Raw genomic sequence first — 18,972 nt, 5'->3', positions numbered from 1 at the left:
TACACAATGATGTCTGACTAGACTCTGCATGCTACAAGGACCAGTTCATGTACTTGAGAACAAATTCTAAACTTCTTTCAATACTTTCACCTGAAGTTCAGTCTCCATATGACTAAGATAGATCACTTCTCCAATTATTCTCAGCGAGTCAGTTTTTTCCAATAAGAAAAAAGAATCCCACAAAATCCTATCACTAGAAGATATAATTAGTATTTGCACACTGCAGTGGAGCTTTCAAAGCTTCCAAATTATCTGTAAAGGGGACTTTCAGAAAGTAAGCCTGCCAGTGCTCCCAACTCCTCGGGCTGTGCAGACAGACAGGCACCTCGCTGCTGTCTGACGTGCAAATGCACCTCTTCCCCTCGGACTCAGATTAGTCGTGATTCATCGCAGCCATCTGCCTTTTTAATCCCATCAGACTGGATTCCAAGTGACTTGAGAGAATTTTTTAAAAATTCAAAAATTCATTCTCATGCATTGATTGGGTTTATTAAGAATAATGTGCTGCCATTTTTGAGGGCCTTCTCGAAAAGAAGTTCCCAAATATTTGGAGCAATGACATCATCCAAAGAATCATTTGGTTTCCCTGGTGGCTGATATGAGGATTAAAAACCTGACTTACAAAAAAAAAATTGTGGAGTGTTTAATCACTTTATAGTCTACCTTATGCCACGCTGATCTGCGCGGCAACCTTCACGAAATGAAATACTGTTATTCCCTATCTGACAGACAAGGAGCAAGGCACACACGGGCCAAGCACTCAGTTGACAGGGAGGTGGGCTCCAACCAGGCATGTCCTGCCTCGGTCCAGACTTGCTTCACTACCTCAGTGCATGGGTTGGCCAGGAATATTCTCCCTAAGATTTCAAGAACAGCATAGTATTCTGGCTTTCTTACAATGTCCTCCCCACCCCTGTCTCGGGTGGCCTTCAGAGATTCCCCCATTCCAAGAACCTGAAATCTTGCTTCTGGATGTGGTGGCTGGGCTTCCAAAGACTTCCAAGGACTTCAGAGGCTTCCAAAGACTACAGAGTAACCAAAATAACACGGAAGAACTGTGGTTCCACTGAGCCCACATGGCACTTTGGACCTAGCATTAGCCAACATGGTGCAAATGATGGGTAACTTAAAAATAACACACACTGACACTTTAATCCAATCAGACTGGCCATCTGGGATAATCAGGGCATCAGGAATAATATCAATCAGACTGGTATTATTCCTGTCCCTTTAGATTTCCTAGTCCGTGTTCCACAAGCAGAGGAGGCGAAAGCCCTTTCCAAATGTGGTCTTGCCTCTGCAGTCTCACGGCCCTCCTGACTCACTGCAGACTGCTGTGTACCAGAGAGGGCCAAGGAGCTAAACGTCTGATCTTACACATGACATAAATTACTGCCTGTGCAATTCAAACAACTGTCAGCGCTTTTAACATCCACCAAGTCCAAGTGCTATTTGCAGGGCTGTGATGGTGAGAGCCTGGGCATCTGCTCTGACTGAGGCTGAGAACTCAGTGAGTGGCGCTGCATTAGCCTATTGACCCTGTGGCTTGGCCGGGGCCACTGTGACGTGGGCCTGCCAGGCTGCCTGGGGAAATGTCCACCCCTCCTGCCACAGCCCGCACTTTTCCAGCAGAGAATACTACCCGGAGTGGCTGTTTCAGGGGCACTCGTCTGACAAGACCCACCTGGTCAGAACAAGTTCTGCAGGCCTGCAGCCGTCAGAGCTGGGTCAAACTCGGGACAGGCAAACCATGTGCCCTCATCCTCAACTTTTTCTTCCCTCTGAAAAAATGCCCCTGCATTTCAGAGGACCACGGGCACCACACAGATTTCAGATAAGGCCGAACTGCACAGATCGGTATTTACAATGGCCTTGGCTAGTTTGCAAGCTGGACAAGTGAACTTACGTGTCTTTTAAAGTAGGACAAATGAGAGATCAGAAAAGGAGGGTCACAGGGGAACAACACCTTTATCCCTAATTGTTACATAAATCTGGGGCCCTCTAGTGGCTGAAATCTCCCAAAGATAGGAACTATCTTAGTTCCTATCTGGAGTCTGTTGGGGAAGCATGAATATAGCTTCTGCTGGGTGCAGGGTGGAAGGATGGAGAGGCAAGCAGGGAAAATGGTGGGGGGCAGGGCAGCTGCCCCTGTGACTCAGGTCTCTGCAAGCTGGCAGGAGGCATGGGGAGAGTTCTTCGATATTATGCAACCAAGTCCTCACATTCCACCCATTTCCCACTGAAGGGGTGGCTCCTTTGCCTTATTTGGTAATGTCCCCAATATAAAATCTCAGATTTGGTCATCTTAGTAATTGTGGAAATAAGATTTCTAAAAGCCTAGTCTACTTTTAAAGAGGTATCAGGTATTAAAGAGGTTTTATCCCCAAAGAACATACAAAGAATTTGTTTTGCAATGCTTTTCAAACTAGTTCCCAGACAGGGACAGCTTACACCTCAATCAACTGGACAGTTATGAGGCAGCGATTTTATTAATCCAGTGAAAGACGCACATTGTGTTTAAGTTAGCACTTGCTGGGGTTCAAATTCGACATTCTAGAGGTCACAGAAAATGAAAAAGAAAAGAAACTTCTATTTATGTTTCTACTTGAGCATCAGACCTGTCCTGAAAGAAGAGTGGGCCCAGGGGGAGACGAGCCTGCCTGGCCCTGGGCTCTGCTCACTCGCCTGCAACCGCACTCCAGGCTGCTGGAGCCACGCCTCTCCTCTGGCAGCCTCTCCTCTGGCAGCCCGAGGCAGTCAGAGGACGTCAGCATAAGGTTTAAAAGCTCTGTTTTACCCTGGCTGGTGTAGTTCAGTGGATTGAGCACGGGCCTGCGAACCACACGATTGCGGTTCGATTCCCAGTCAGGGCACATGCCTGGGTTGCAGGCCAGTTCCCGGTTCCTGGCAGGGGACACACAAGAGGCAACCATACATTGATATTTCTCTCCCTCTCTCTCCTTCCCTTCCCCTCTAAAGATAATTTTTAAAAAATCTTTAAAAAAAAGCTCTACTTTATATGCCACCTCAAAAAAGAAAAGTAAAATCCAAAGAAATACATGAACAGCATTCTTATTTTAAATAGGTCAAACGTCATCATCTCAATTAACAGTAGGGAAGGATTATAAACCCAATTTAGGGAAAAGCTATCACAGATGGATTGTAAGGATACACAGTTTTGCTATTTCAGCAAAGTACAAGTAAAAGCACCATCAAGATGGTGCCAGGGGGAGATCACTGGTAAAAATATTTTGTATTAGCATAATTTACTATAAACCTAGCCGCTAAATTAAGGGCTCCTCATCCTTTTTCAAACATACAGGCACACCTCGTTGTATATGTGCAGTTTGCTTTATCGAACTTCACAGATGTTGCATTTGTTACACGTTGGGGGCAAGACTCTCCATCAGTGGAAAGATTACTACTCCCTTTATTGTGACGCTTGCGTCATTGCAGTGGTCTGAAACCAAACCTGCTATAAACCTGAAATACACCTGTATATTTTAACAATTAAACTGAAGAGCTGAGTATTTAACAAGCATTCCTTGCTATCATGGTTCGGAACAGGGTGGGCTCCCTCTTGGAGAGTGAGAGAGGTTTTATCTCCCACCAGCCAGAAGATCCCTGTGGAGACACAGTGGACTTGGAACACTTTCAGGCGGTTCCGAGAAACCTTACAGCCACCCTGGAACTCTTCAAAATGAGATGTTTACAGGAGGATTGAAACTGCTTTCAGAAAGGCACAAATACACTAACATTTACTAAAAACAGCAAATAAGCCAACAATTATTGCACCACGGATAGACGCAAAAGTTCATCAAAAGTTCTAAATCTCTTTAGCTTTACCTCATCTGGGAAGCACTTTATCTGCCCTTCCATTCTAAGTGATAGCTTTTGCTGGATAGAATAACCTAGGTTGTAGGTCCTTGATAAAGCTAAAGGAGTTCATCACCACCAAGCCATTATTATAGGAAATGCTAAAGAGACTTATTTAAGAAAAAGAAGATCAAAATCATGAACATTAAAAAGGCAACAAGTATCAACAACTGAATTAAAAAAAACAAAGCCAACAACTAGAACAGGAATGGAATCATAGATATGCAGATCACATGGAGGGTTGTCAGTTGGGAAGGGCGGGGGGGGGGGATGGGGGAGAATGGGGGGAAAAGTACAGGGAAAAAGAAACATAATTGATAGGAACAAAATAGACAGGGGGAGGTTAAGAATAGCATAAGAAATGGAGAAGCCAAAAAACTTACATGCATGACCCATGGGAATGAACTAAGAGGGGAGACTGCCAGAGGGAAGGTGGGCAACAGGCCCCTGGAGGCAATATGGAACAGCTGTAATAGCATAATCAATGAAGTATACTTAAAAACACTCCTAAGTCCCAACAGATAGATTACACCCAAAGATGGGGGAGTCCCTCTTAAGACCCTTTGAAAGGAGGGGTATATCTTAGTATTTCCCATTGGAATGTTTCTCCATAAAAATATAAAACACCCCTATGACATCAGAACTGTATACTGGTGACATTTACCATTAATTTCTTTAAATGCAACCTCTTTCTTCTCACCTACCCAGTAATCAACAGCTGGATCTCTGAGATCCAGCTTCTCTGAAGCAGGTTCCTGCAGAGGGGGCCTCTGGGCCGGAACAGGCCCAACAGCCTCCCACTGTGAGGACTGGGGTCCTGTCTCCCAGTGTCCTCGGTCTAGTGGGTGTAATTCATCATGAATTTTAAAGAATAAAGGAGAAAGTAAATAAGATTTAACCACCTTAACAATTCATTAGTTGACCAAGGCTCCATCTTATTAATGTTTCGAAAAGATTGTTCGAAAGCTTGGCTTGTAGCTCGAACAATAAGAGCAGCCAGAATCTGACAGAGCAGGAAAACTGAGTGGTGGGAGGTGCTAAGGAAGAGGCCGGGTGGGCAGAACCACAAGGAGCTGCCAGTAGAAATAGTTCTGCTCATCACACCGGGAACTCTAGGAGCCCTTTCTTCATGCTGTGTTCCTGTCACTGTTACCTTAATTCGACAGTGGTTTAAGGTTAACAAGGAAAATATGACCTGAGACATTTAGCTCCTATTCTTTGTATCTGTGCCATTTAAATATATTCTCTTAATCCTCCATCATTCATCCTTTTTTAAAAATCCTCACCCGAGGAGATGTTTATTGATTTTAGAGAAAGAAAAAGAAACAAATGTCAACAGGAGAGAGAAACACTGATTGGTTGCCTCCTGTATCCACCCTGACTGGGGACTGAACCTGCAGTCTAGGTGTGTATCCTGACCGGGAATCAAACCCGCAACCTTTTCCTGTATGGGACAACACTCCAAACAACTGAGCTACCCAGCCAGGGCCGCCATCATTCTTTTGAATAAAATGACCTTACAGTGTTGATACTCAAATATAATCTTTCATAGCTATTACCTGATACAAAATGTCTCAATGCAGTTCAGAAAAGTCCTTTAATTTATTTTCTGTAAAATAAACAGAACTTAGGTTTTAATCCCAAAGGTTTGTATTCTAGATATGCATTTCCCTTCGTTCCCGCCTTTTAGACATTCCTTCTACATACTTCGCACGGACAGTCAGAACCCGTAAGCACCTTTGATTGGATGCCACGTGGATCTGAAAGGGAGGGAGCCGAGCTCTCTGTTCCCATCGCCGCCGGAGCCCCAAAGCGTTTAATATAAAAAAGAAAACGAAACTGCAAACAAACGAAGCAAGCAAATTTCTGCTTCTGCGGTTTCCTTGTATGTGTGTGGAACTGGACCTCATCCAGCCTCGCCCGGCCAGACAGGGGGGTCACTGCAGTTCACCCTCAAATACCTCAACGTCCCCTAAGAACTCTAGTATAACAGCGTATCTCCTTATGTAGCTGGACTTGCGAGTTCCTCTCTTTGCACATCACTCAGATCTTTTCTTAAAAGCGAGTTGCAGTTTCTTCCGTAATAGAATTACTTTGCAGTCATTAAATCCGATTACCTTTCTTTAATTGACATGGTTTTGCTGGGTGAATCGAGGACGCCCTCCCCTGTTGGCGTTTTGATCTCTCCAGCAGCAAACATCGCACACGGATTCCTGTAGAGCTTCTCCTGCAGTTGTGCTGAAGGCTCCTGCTGCTTCCAGGACACTGGGGCTGCAGCTGGAGCAACAGTTTTCCCAGCAGCTGTGCCGTTCTGCTCAGAAGCGGGCTCTCCGAACTCGGCCGCTGGGAAGGAAAAGAGCAACGTCAGCACTAGCTCCTCCAGGCAAGCATTCTCCCAGCTATTCACCAGCCCCCGACAGTCCTACCCTTGAGTTCAATCTGTGGGCACATGGCCGGTTACCCAACCCACCGGGATTTATGCAAATCTGTGGCACGCTATATTCCTTGAGAAAACAAGTTTCCCAGGGGGTTCCTCCACACAGCAAATCGTTTGGTGACAACTGGTCTTTTCCTGTGTGCAAGACTCAGGAAGTTCACTTTAATGGTACACTACATAATGTTTTACTCCTCCAAACACTGCTTTCAAATGTGCCACACTCACAAGCCAAAACCACTGTTAAAATTTACATACTGTCATTTTACGAAAATGTAGAATGAGAAAGAAGTCCCATGTATATACCTTGCTGGTGTGCATGAGCAGAATGTAGAGGGGACCTGGAGTCCACAGACCTGGGATAAAGCCCTGCTTCCCTGTACGTACCCAGCCTGGACATTTGGGCCATGGAAGGGGCCAACAGAGCGAGCAGTTCACAAGGCTGTCATGTACCTTAACACGACCCAAGTAATCACACACCCTTATCAAAATGTGTGAAAGAGCATCAGGCATTCTTATTGTTGAAAAACTAATCATCCATGGAAAAAGTCAAATTCGAGAGGAAGAGAAGTCTAGGGGAGAGGAGGACTCTCACTAGACTTTTAATGAGTGCTAGTTATAAACTTGCCTTCATAATTTAATTACACCCAGCAACTCAATTAGGAACAATCACAAACGTGCAAGCAATCAAGCAGCCACCGAAACCCCAGCTGGTTTCTAAAACTTGAGGAGCAGCAGCGAGTTACCTCTCAGTGAAAACCTCCTCTTTGTGACATTCTCCACGTCCACCTTCTCTTCAAAGGGCTGCCTGTCCGAGCTCCCCTGTGTGAGGCTTCTGGCAGCGGGCAATTCCTCATCACCGAGGTGGGGGGCAGGAGTGCTAGCTGGCTCCAGGCTCCCCTTTCTCAGGACAGCGTACTGAGGTTCTTTCTGGCTGTCACCTCCCCAGACTCGGTTGAGGACGGGGTAGGACAGCTCTGCTTCCTCAAAGGACTCGTGCTTTTTAATGCCACTGTCCCTGCCTGTCAGGACTCTCTTACTCTCTGTCTCTCCAAACTCTCTCAACGTGCCTTTGCTCCCACTGCCCTCCATGGGAGGCTGCCAGACTTGGGACTTCAGAATGCTTCTAACCGGAGCGTCTGAAGTTTCTATCGAAGAAGGAAACTTATAGTCAGTGGCACTTGTGTTGTCATCCATGGGGGGCTTTGTCCGAAGGTCCCCTGCGTATACGGGCGTGACTGTCGATGCCTTGGTGGACACAGATGTGTTAATGGTGGGTGAGAAGGGAATGAGCTTTCCACTTTGCACCTGGAAGGACACAGTGAAGACAGAAAGAACGGATTTAAAAATACTGTGTACAGAAGCCCCAGTGTATGGATTGACCTACCCTGAAATACTGCCTCTGGTGCAGTCTCACTGCTGGTCTTGTGGGAAACCAATCCTAGATACAGTTATACAATGCATCTCATCAACCAAGTCATCTGGGTGAAAAGCAGACTGTGTGTCCTATTTTCTCTCTATAAAGATACATTCCAGATGATTTCAGCAGGCAAATTATACAAACAGGGAAAGAGAAACATACTGGGCATTCTTAGGAATGAAGGCATTACCAAAATATTTACAGGTAACACAGTGTACAGGTAGACCACCTTCAGTTTATCATTAACCCGAGATAACCCAGTGCTCCTAAAGTTGAAGAACATACCAGAAACCTAGAGATCGAAGACAGAGTACCCACCTGTTCCACCTCTCCAAGCGTGACTGGCTGAGTTTGATAGCGAGCATTCATTCTCCTCTGTCTCGTGTCTATTCTGTTTCGGGTAGAAATAGCTTTTGAGACTGGCTGGGACAATTTGTTAAACAGGGCCAACTTCTCTGCCAAGCTTAGAGTGGAGGAATCAGGTTCACCTTGTTCAGCAGAATCTTTGCCCTCATTTGCCTGGTCTCTGGCTAAGGCCTTTTGGTGAGCAGATGCCTGCAATCTGCAAGGGAGAATAAGTCAGTGACACAGATAAAAACACACACAAACCCATCACTAATTTTGTATGTTAACTTTCTTCCAAGTGTCTATTTTGAAAAGGGCTTTATTTTTGCCTATGTCCCTTTAAGACAGGTGCAGGCAGGTGTTAAGCTATTAAAGGAGACAGTAAAAAGCAGAGTAGCCGGGGACACCAGCCTTGTCAATCTCTTAAAGAGCGGATTTTGTAGCTCTGAAGTATCTCTGAAAATTGAATTCCCGAACTGAGAAATTGAAGTCACCTTGAGCATACCTTATTTTAGAAAGAAGTTGTCTTGTTGGAATCAGTAATAAACAAGGCTACAGGGAGTCTTAAGGCATCACACTTACGGCAGGGTCGTCAAAGCCATTTTCACCTGGGGCCCCATCAGCCTTGCATTTGCCTCCAAAGGGCCGAGTGGAATGTTAGGACTGTATAAATGTAACTACTCCTTAACAGTTAAGCAAGAGCTCGGCACTGCTGCCAGGTAGAAACAAGGTGCCGGGCCAGATAAAACAAGGTGGAGGGCTGGATTCAACCCATGGGCCCTGTGTTTGCCACCTGTGACCTATGGCATATTTAGACGTCACCTAAATGTGTGGTTCAGAAGGTGGTCGTTTCATTTTAAATAGTGACTAGCTAATCATGCTGTCAGCACTATCCACAACCCAGGGTTTTGATTTTCACTTGCTAAACACAAATGATTTAATTTTAAAGATTCTTTCACTCCTTCTCTCCAGCACTTTCTCTCACAGATTTCTCCCAGTTTTTTTAAAGGTATTTAGGTCAGTGACTTGAAAAGTGAAGGAAATTTTGGACACCGGTAGGCCCCTCTGGCTCCCAGGCAGAGAGGGCTTCCAGTAACGTGGCCGCGGGGGATCCTCAGAGGTTGAAGACAAGGCCCCTTCCGCCACGGGCACATCCGACTCTCAAATCCAGTCAACGGTTTATTCTGCCTTGACTCCATTTAATCGCCACTTCGCGTGTCGTGCCAGACACAGAGCAGCACCAGTGTTCCAGGGTAGAAGGGAGATGGCCGTAAGGTACCGCCCTGTCACGGTGTCTTTTCTGAGGTCAGCAGGTGACCTGGGAGGGTAACGTCAACCTCCTTCCAGGCGAGTCCCAGCATCTGGGTTGTGCTGGCTTTACTCCTGCACTGTCCCTTTACTTCTTTTATAGTCTTATCTTTAGCCTTCATGTTTTTGCCCATAATAGTAAAGCAGCGGGGGTTATTTTTGCCTTAAGGACACAATTTAAAACACAATAATGAAACACCTTTCAGACACTATAAATTCTTAATGTCCTAACCCCCAAATATAACGGCATTGTCTATCCATTAGAAACAGGTAGGATTATTTTTAATGCCTATTTGTGTCTATACATGTTTTTAAAAACCCGGGGATTATCAGAATTTCAACAGTCCCACTAAAGTCCATTTTCCCATTACTGTTTATCAAGTTCTAGTGTTTCAGAGTGAAGAATGACATTTCTTAAGGACAGCGACGTGTATGAGAAATGGAAGCCAAACGCACGGATAAGTGAGTTAGGGTGATTCTAGTTCTAACACGTCCTGGAAGCAGGTGGCTGGAGCGTTTCCCCATGCAGGCCCACGGGGAGTCATCAGTGTCCTGCACTGCGACTTAGGAAAACGGCACACATCCCCAGAACAAGACATGGCACCAACGTATTGTCACACACGCGAAAGGCATTCAAGATCCTCAGCCCCGTCCGCAGGCTAGCACCTTTGCCCTCGGGCCTCATGCCGCTATCGCTGCCCAGTACCTGGCAGGCTGCACAGCGCTCTGAGCTACAGTGGGACTAGGAAGTCTTGTCATTACAGGGTGGGTGGCCACAGAGCACGAGGCAGGGAGAGGCTCACTTTAAAGCAATTGCCAAAGAAGGACCATTCATAAGGAGAGAGAAGAAAAGAAGCATTAGGGAAAGCACAGTTTTCCATTCAGAAATGTGAAATCAAATATTTTAACAAAATCATTTGTTCATTCCTTTGGGAAAATCACAGAAGAACTTGAAAAGCAATAACAAACTTAGGAAATAACAGACAGAGGCTACTCAAAGTAAATAGAATAAGAATAGGCTATTTCCAAAAGACATATTCTCATCGAAAAAAGCAATTTAAAGAAAGCTAGTGTCAACCATAAGGATATCTTGTAGATTATGCTCATTTTTAGAATGTTTTCCTCAATTTATTTTTTTTAAAGAGTCAGTGTCTGCATAATCTATAGGCTCATCAGAGTAGACTCACAGCCTTACAAGGTGATCATTTTTGCTTATATTTACCTTTTTATTCCCACAGGTAGCTGCTTTGTGTTTTGCAATAGCCACCCAAATATTCAAAGAATCAACATTTTAATTAAAACAAACTGATTTGCTAAGGCTTCCTGATGGGCACAGGATATATTTATCCAAAAATACACCAAAATGTTGAGAAGTAGCTTAGGAAGGAAATGAAGGCAGCTGATCAAAGAGCAGACTCACAGGTGTGGGCTGGCGCACAGAGGCCTCTGGGGATGTTACTACCAAGTGAGATTCACATCATTTTTTCAGAATGTGTGTGTGTGTGTGTGTGTGTGTGCGTGTGTGTGTGCGTGTGTGTGTGTGTGTGTGTCCAGGGGAAGCCCAAAACCAATTTTCAATTTTCAAAAAAATGCCCTGACTCATGTGGCTCAGTTGGTTGGGTGTCATCTTGCAAAGCAAAGGGTTGCCAGTTCAAATCCCGGTCAGGGCACATGCCTGGGTTGTAGGTTCAGTTCCTGGTCAGGGTATATATGAGAGGCAACTGATGGATGTTTCTCTCCCTCACTTTGACCTCCCTGCCCCTCTCTCTAAAAACAAATAAAAATCTTAATCTTAAAACTAATAAAAGTTTTCACTTTATATAAGTAATTATCCCTGAATGAATGAATTTCTTTGGGAAATCCATTCTGAATATACTAGAACATACTGCTCAAAAATTACTTCCTAAAATTCGAAAAGTCATCAAACTTCCAATTAAATTAAATTTTTTGATTATTAAAAAAACCCTTTGCTTTTCAAGATATGCAGTAATGCACTTACAGGAAAAGTGGTGTCTGGGTTCGTCTAAAAACAAGGCGAGGGGAAAGGGAAGGGGGTGTGGCTCTAGGTACAGGAGCTGACGGTTGTTGAAACTGGGCGATGAATGCATGGGCTTCATTAGATTAATCCATCTACATTCATGTTGTAAACTTCCCAGTGTACAAGAGATAAGAAAATGCAGAGACAAAAAATTAAACAAAATTCATCTTCATGTCTTTCCGATAGATGCAATAGATAACACCTCCGATTACGAGGTTCTGAGAGACTCCAGCAAGAAAAATCTCTAAACACCAACTTCTCCATCGCTTCTAACTAAACCATCTCCCAATCACCTTGTTTTACTTAAAAATCTTTAAATCTCTTTGTAAATAGAAGACATCACAGCCATGGCCCCGAGCACCAAGGGGAGACTCACGTGGCTGCAATGACCACCTCCTCCGGGGTCACGGGCTGGGTGTGGGATCTGTCCTGCAGACGCCGCAGCCTTTGCTCCACGGCCGCGTTTCTCGAACGTCGTTTCGGAACGTTTTTCTCATCAAAGGACTTCTCCATTTCCTGAGATCAGAAACATTGTAAAATCCTCATGAATGTGAGGAAAGGAAATTGGGACAGGACAATGCCTCTACTCTGTTCCCCTCCAGGACTCCTGGGCAGGGGTGCATCCAGGGAGATCCAAATCACTTGTCACCAGCTGTGTTAGCTGGTGGTCACACCAGTCAGAGATGGGGAGAGGACAACAGCTGGGCAGGAGCTGGGGGGCTGCAGCGGCCCAGGTGCAGGGCGAGGCCAGGCACCTCCCTCAGCAGGGTGACAGTTTCTGCTCAAACGCATCAGCACATCTTACCCTGAAAAGCAGCCGCTTGGCAGCAACACTCAGCTTGGCTCGTTCATCTACCTTTTCTTCGTCTGTAAAAAGCCACAAAAGAAAAACTGGACGTCATTAGAAAATGTAGGTAAAGTCTCTAAAAAGTGTCTCCAAGGCTGACCTGGAAATCCTGTGAATGTAAGAACAGATGTACTAAAAATTATCCTGGGCAATATTTCCCCCCGGATGGGGAGCCTATTCTGCTCAGTGAAAAGGCGCTCATTTGAGTTGCAATTAACCAAACAAATGCTGTCTAGATAGTAATTTTCTACTGTGCTATTTGACAAATCAAGATTTCATAACAGAATTTTTGGGGAAGGCATGTCTCTTCTTTATTGTTCAAAAGCACCAGGAACAAGAACTACCTGCTTCTTTGGACCAAGTCAGTTGTTTTATTATTGCTCACTCAGCAATTCTCTAACTCTCTCAAAAACTAAGGCAAAGATTGTCTGAAAACCCTAACTAGGTTTTCTTATACTCACCAAAAGAAAACCCTCAGGAAAGGAAGAAATAGATACTCATGATCATCTCATTCTCAAAAAGTAAAAATCATTTAAGCCTAATCTGGGTGGGATAATAAAGAAGCAAAAGAAAAACAGATACTTGCCGTCAGCCGTTGGCATTTCTGAATTCGAAGCAGACCTATGAAAGACATTAGCAAATAATAACAACCAAAAATTAGCTGGTGGAGGTAGAAGATCCATATAAAACCTTACTTTAACACTAAAAATAACAATGCAATTAAACTCTCTTTAGGATATGATTCTGATAGCAATTCTAGTTGTGAATACACATGTGCAGTTAACAGACACCACAGACTGTGTGTGCACACAGCTCAGCCAAGTGCACACCTCGTGGAGACAAACCGGAATCCAGTGCGACTTACTGAACATGACTGATGATAACTGTTTAGACAAACCTTATCATTTCTCAGGCTAATCAAGTGATAATACAAAACTCAAATATGGCATGTTGGAAGACACCTATAAAATGAACACCCCTAAGTGATTTCCACTGTAAAATGTGGTGGGCGCTCAATTTCGATTCTAATTTAACAAGAGCACAACAAATTAAAAACATTAAATGAAGATCTTACTTCTTACAGTCCGAAAGCAGTCTAGAAGGTGTCTTGGAACACTGTAGTCATGGACAACATTCTTTAAACGTCCACTTATATAAGCCAAATAAAAACTCCTTATCTATTAGGTGGAAACATCATGGAGTCACCACACCCCCTTTAAACAGCAGCAGGACCATCGCTGAGGTGAAAACACTGTGTGGGTTCTCTCAAGTCCCTAGACATACACACGCCTACCTATCCGATTCCTTTCGTTCTGCCGAGGTTATAGGTTGAGTTCTAAATCTCTCAGAAGCTTTTCTACTTTCACCAGGAGAAAAATAGCGTCGTGGTTTCCGGGACCCCCTCTCCCGTTCCACGCTGGTAGGCAAGCCAACTCCTTTGGTTGACTTCTCAAGCTGCGTTTGGCTTTTAGAACCATCGGCAGGGAGGATACAGCAGGGGACCGAGGAGACAGAGAGAGAATAGAGCAAAGGTTTATGCATCTCAGTGAGTCAAGGCACAGACACCGCAAAATCCCACTGCATGCCTGTCCCATGCATGTAAAGGAGGAGGAGCATTCCCGAGACCCATCCTCCGGCTCCCCATTAGTAGGCGAAGCACAATGGTAGTTTTGGAGCCGTGTCCTGTGTGGTCTGCCCTGCACACTGGTGAGCTAAGCTTATATAGGACTCAATGCGGGACACGACACAAGTCGAGAAGTGAATAATTCTGCCAAGGACGTGCAAGTGACACATGGGGAGGACGTTGGAAACATCACCTACAGTTCAGGTTTCTTGCTGGCACTGGCAGGCTGCAGAAATGCATTGCGGAGCTGGGCGACAGAGACCTTGGTGTCCAGCACACTCGCCTCCGCGTGGGGCCCCTCAGCTCTGGAACTCTGCCGCTCGGACTGCCCCTTACCCCTCAGGGCCTGGAGCTGAGGGGGGCCCGTGTAGTCAGACAGGGAGCGGGTGAGGACCTTGTGCTTCCTCCTAGGTGCTTCTTTTTTGTGATCTGTCACTCTGGCATCTTGGGATACAGGCTCTCTCTGAACATACAACACCATTTCGCTCCTGCCCGTCCTCTCAGTGAACTGGCTCTGGGTTTGAGGTGGGTGTGATGGACTTTCTGGCTCCTTCCTATGTTCTAAGGTGATGGTGCCAAGAGCAGGCTTGCCAGAGTCCTCCTTTGCAGAGGGGTCTTCAAGCCCACCGTCCTCCAAAGCCAAGAGTGCTTTCCTGCTTTTCTCGAGAGCTTCTGCGAGGGGCACATATTCTTCTGCTTGTGATTCACAAATATGGAGGATGGGGGTCTCCTTTCTCTCACCTTCGAGAACCTTCAGGGCAGGAGGCTTTATAACGTTCTGTGTGGCTGATTCCACCCAGCTGCACTCGGACACACTTTCTGGGGTTTCCGAGGTCACCAGCAAGGCCGTGTGCACGGGATCTGCTGGTTGGACATAGCCCCGGATCGGCTGTCCTGCAGAGCCGGCTGCTTTGCCCGTGACCCTATCGAAGGCCGAGTTTTCTGACTGAAAGGACAGGTAATGCACCGGCACTGGCTGATGTCTCCTCTGAGTTAAGGACTCTGAGGCCGGTTCAGGGCTGCTGCGAGCACTCTCCTCTTTCACCAATTTTTCTCTAACTTTAATTCTTTAAGAAAGAAAAAGGGTTTAAGTTGCAAAGTGTAGTAACCGCTCAATGGGAAGGAAGCATGCGTACATCATGGGTGACCAGTGGATGGAAGTAAACCCACAGAGAGAGCAATGGGTGAGAAAGCACCTGGGGTGGTTAATGTCAGACACCCACTGTTTGCAAGACGAATGTTTTTGAGTTGAGTTTCTGCATGTGCATTCATCTGCAGGGGTGGTGAAAAACTAACTCTACCTCTGTAAAGCGGAGGGGTGAGATGCTGTCCTGGAAGAGAAGGGATGCCTTTTGACTAGATGAATACCCAGAAGCCACAGAGAAAAGCCCTAACTGAACCCCAGCAGTACGCATTAGACACACTGAGGCTGGAGTTGCGGGGGGCAGGCTTTCTGCATGTACAGCCCACAGAGGGCTGTGGGGTCGTTTCCAGTACGACTACCCCTATGGATCAAATGTCATTTCTTCATCTCCTGGAAATGTAAGAGCATGCGTGATTACTCTTTTTTTGAGTTCAAGACACAACAAATAAATCACCCTTTTCAAGTATACAACTGAACATTCACAAGCTTTTTCATGCAACCCAGACTGCATTCAGTCATTCAGGAGACATGTCATCAGTTTGGACAGCGTTACTACTAACAACTGTAGCACCCCGAAGAATGTTAGAGAAAAGATATTTGTTGAAAGAATTAATAAACTGCACATTTTCTCTCCTCTGGACTAGCAACTCCTATTAGGCCGTTAGTTCACAAGTAATGTAAAAAGAGATGGGTCTGTTTTTTTCTGGGACTATTTAAATATCTGGAAGCAAAACTGAAATCCATTTTAAAAGCTATGGCTCAGTGGATTGAGTGCTGGCCTGTGAACTAACAGGTTGCCAGTTTGATTCCCAGTCAGGGCACATGCCTGGGTTGCAGGCCAGATCCCCAGTAGGAGATGTGCGAGAGGCAACCACACATTGATGTTTCTCTCCTCCTTTCTCCCTCCCTTCCCCTCTTTAAAAATAAAGAAATAAAATCTTTTTTAAAAAACTGTATAAACAAGCTACTTTTCTACTTTTCTACAGCTGCAGAAGCAAAGGAGCCAAGCGCCCTGGCGGTGGGGCCCTCAGAGACCTCTGTTCAAATGCTGGCTCAGCTGGTTCTAGCTGTGTGGTCTCAGGTAACTTAGCAGGCTGGCCTCAGTCGCTTTATCTTTCAAATGGAACGAAAAGTGACAAAATGTAATGTGATGCTTGCAAGGCACATGGCTTTAATAGTCCTGGCAAGTTCCTGTTTTTGCTTTTTGAAATACCACTTAGTGAGAGAGGAGAAACCTTGAAACTGCTTAGAAATAGACTACTAACAGGGGATACTTTTTAAAAAAATGAAGAATGCCTTTAGAATGGAAAAAGTGATTTCTTGGGGAATGTAAAAGCTGCCTTTACTTAAGATTAGTCAGAGAAACGATTATTTCTGATATATCCTTCCAGAAGAAGCTGTTTTCTTAAATGACCAGCACACCCTGCTAAATGTGATATAAATGTGTACATGTTTTTCAACATGAGAGGCAGGATATCTATGTATACTTCATTAAAGAAAAACAAAGACACGGTTACTATGAGTCATTTGTGGGGGGGAAAGGATTCTGAGTTGTTACTTTTCTCCGACTATATAAGCTTTGTTCATCAAAAGAAGACGAAAACGGTTCAAGTTCTCCTGTGGAATGTGTCCTTCTAATCAGACAATCTGAACGTTGTCCTCAGCTGAGAACAAAGTGACTGTTCGAAACTCGATACAGGGTTGCTTTGTCCTGCCACCGACTTATTCATTCTTACTCTTTCCGCCTTTCCCTGCCCCCAACCTGAAAAATGAAATGATAGGGGCCTCTGTCTGCTTTCAAAACAACAGGCTCTCAAAGTAACTGTTGGAAATTAACTATTGGTTTAGAGAGGAGGAGACATGAAAACAAGGAGGCTGCAGTGCCTGGGTCAGGGGTGTTGACAAGATGGGACACTAGCTGGTTGGCATAAGAGACAGGGACGCCCAGAGGTGCCGGGAAGGCTGGCCGAGTGTGAGTTGGCAGAGAGAGGAGAAAAAACGAGAGGAGTAGTCCAAAAGATTTTTCAAAAAGAGGAGCAAAAGGAAATGCTGTTAGAGGGGAATGGACAACTGAAGGAGAAAAGCAAACAGTTAGGCAGTAACTTCCCAGACCCTTCGTGAACTCAGGCTTCTCAAAGGCACTGCTACCAGAGAGGGCAGAGCTGCACGGGGGAGGTGGGAACCGCAGGCGGGGGCAGGGAGAGCAGGAGCACTCGGAAACAGAGGCCAAGCGTTGCAGCTTGGGATGTACCTGGAAGGCCAGTTGATAAGTGAAGGTGTGTCCCCTTCGGAATCTTTCTGGAGAAACCACTCATGTTTGAGCTTCCCCGTACTATCATGTACAAAAAACAAAACTTCAGAAAATTTCTATTACAGTGTCAACATACACACAGAAATTAGACCCTTTCTAGTTGGGGAAAAAGGTCTTCCCATACACCTGGATTGTTTACTGCTACTGGCTAAATTGCTACATTACTGGAGATATAGGGAGGCGGGTGATAGGTTTGGATGTGGAAACACGGGAGATGTTACTGTAGAAACAGAAGTTCAGGTCTGACTGTGACAGACTGCAGCGGTCACAGCAGAATGTGTGGAAGTGGTGACAGATGGCTCTGGCCTGTCAGTGGAAACCAAAACTCAAACTAAAGAGGTTTTAGGAAATTGATTGTAATTTAAAACCTAAAGGCTGATTTCTGTTAAGTAAAGAGTAATCCTGGCTTTTGAAAATGTATAAGCATATTTTGTCATCAGGTTTATATTCATATCATAGAATTTCCAGGACATTTGGCTCACTGCTAAAATCAAGAGATAAAAATAACTATATCAAAAGCCACCAAACATAGTGTTTTTCAGGTAATTTGAAAGTATTAAGAATCTTTAATAGTCATACTTTACCCAGAAATACCAGTCGATTCTCTTGTAAAAAAAATGGATTAAAAATATAAGGTCATTTATCACCCATAGGTTTTGTTAAGGTACATTGGTAAACAGCGAAATACAAAAATAGTATCCAAAACAGTACATACGAAATAAAGGAATAAAAAGAGTCAATAAGATCATATCTTTAATTGCTATTACACATTTTCTTTTTATATTTATCACTGAATAACGCAGCCAAAACATTTACCAATACTACTCAAGTCTATTCCATAAGTGTTTATTGAGTTCCTACTATGTACAAGGCTCTGAGAAGTAACAAAGGTGCATCAGGCACCAACCAGCCATTAAAAAGCCTCTATCATGCTTGGCAAGACAGTGTCCGTTGGACACATCCATTCCTTAGCACTCAGTGGAACATAATGCAAGACTGACTATGACACAGCACAACCGACCCTTGAACAACTCGGGTTTGCGATGCACAGGTCCCCTTGTGGGCGGATTTTGTTCGGCAACCACAGTTGACCCTCTGGATCCCTGGGTCTCACGTCCGTGGACTGAACAAACTGCAGATGTGGAGAGCCAACTCACTGTTCAACGCCGCTTCACACGAGGGACTTGGGCATCGGAGAACTGGGGTCTCCTTCTGGCGGAGGGCAGTCCTGGAACCAATCCCCCACAGATACCAGGGGATGACTGTCGTTAACCTTTTGCAGGGATCAAGTTAAACTCGGTGCCCTGAACCGCCGTGTTGTTCAAGGGTCGGCTGTAATTATGCCAGGTAGAAGATATTTCAGAGAAAATCACAGACGAGGAAAACCGTGTGGTAACCGCGGAAAACAAGGCACAGGAGGAATACTCAAAGTACTGAGCTGCATCCTCTTATGATGTAGAAAGAAAAATGGCAATTCTACATGCAAGTTAAAATGTTTACCAGGACAAGCCCCTACCAACCTATCTGTGAGAGTTCTTCAACACCAGGCTGCAAACACTTTTTAGACCAAAGCACTCTCCAAAAGAACAGAATTATAATTACAATAACATTCTCTGCAGTTTCTA

At 44.9% G+C, this 18,972-nt stretch overlaps 1 protein-coding gene across 8 annotated transcripts in view; it reads right to left on the bottom strand.

Moving 5' to 3' along the window:
- Positions 1–18,972, bottom strand: part of SVIL (supervillin) — a 155,392-nt gene that overhangs the window by 47,971 nt on the left and 88,449 nt on the right. For 4 of the 8 annotated variants that reach the window (XM_037037053.1, XM_037037054.1, XM_037037049.1 and 1 more), the window contains 10 exons: positions 17,288–17,368; positions 14,090–14,959; positions 13,563–13,733; positions 12,855–12,889; positions 12,227–12,288; positions 11,798–11,937; positions 10,090–10,185; positions 8,049–8,292; positions 7,057–7,618; positions 5,994–6,219 (listed from right to left, as the gene is read on the bottom strand). In XM_037037053.1, coding sequence (XP_036892948.1) covers positions 5,994–6,219; positions 7,057–7,618; positions 8,049–8,292; positions 10,090–10,185; positions 11,798–11,937; positions 12,227–12,288; positions 12,855–12,889; positions 13,563–13,733; positions 14,090–14,959; positions 17,288–17,368 — 2,487 coding nt within the window. The remainder of the gene's footprint in view (positions 1–5,993; positions 6,220–7,056; positions 7,619–8,048; positions 8,293–10,089; positions 10,186–11,797; positions 11,938–12,226; positions 12,289–12,854; positions 12,890–13,562; positions 13,734–14,089; positions 14,960–17,287; positions 17,369–18,972) is intronic. The other 4 variants (XM_037037052.1, XM_037037055.1, XM_037037056.1 and 1 more) reach the window with 4 other exon arrangements.

The sequence above is a fragment of the Sturnira hondurensis genome, unplaced genomic scaffold (genome assembly GCF_014824575.4).
Source record: "Sturnira hondurensis isolate 20B ecotype Veracruz unplaced genomic scaffold, ASM1482457v3 Scaffold0022910, whole genome shotgun sequence".
Taxonomy (NCBI): Eukaryota; Metazoa; Chordata; class Mammalia; order Chiroptera; family Phyllostomidae; genus Sturnira; species Sturnira hondurensis.
The sequence above is the reverse complement of the archived record's forward strand: the minus strand, read 5'-3'. Positions and strand labels throughout refer to the sequence as shown.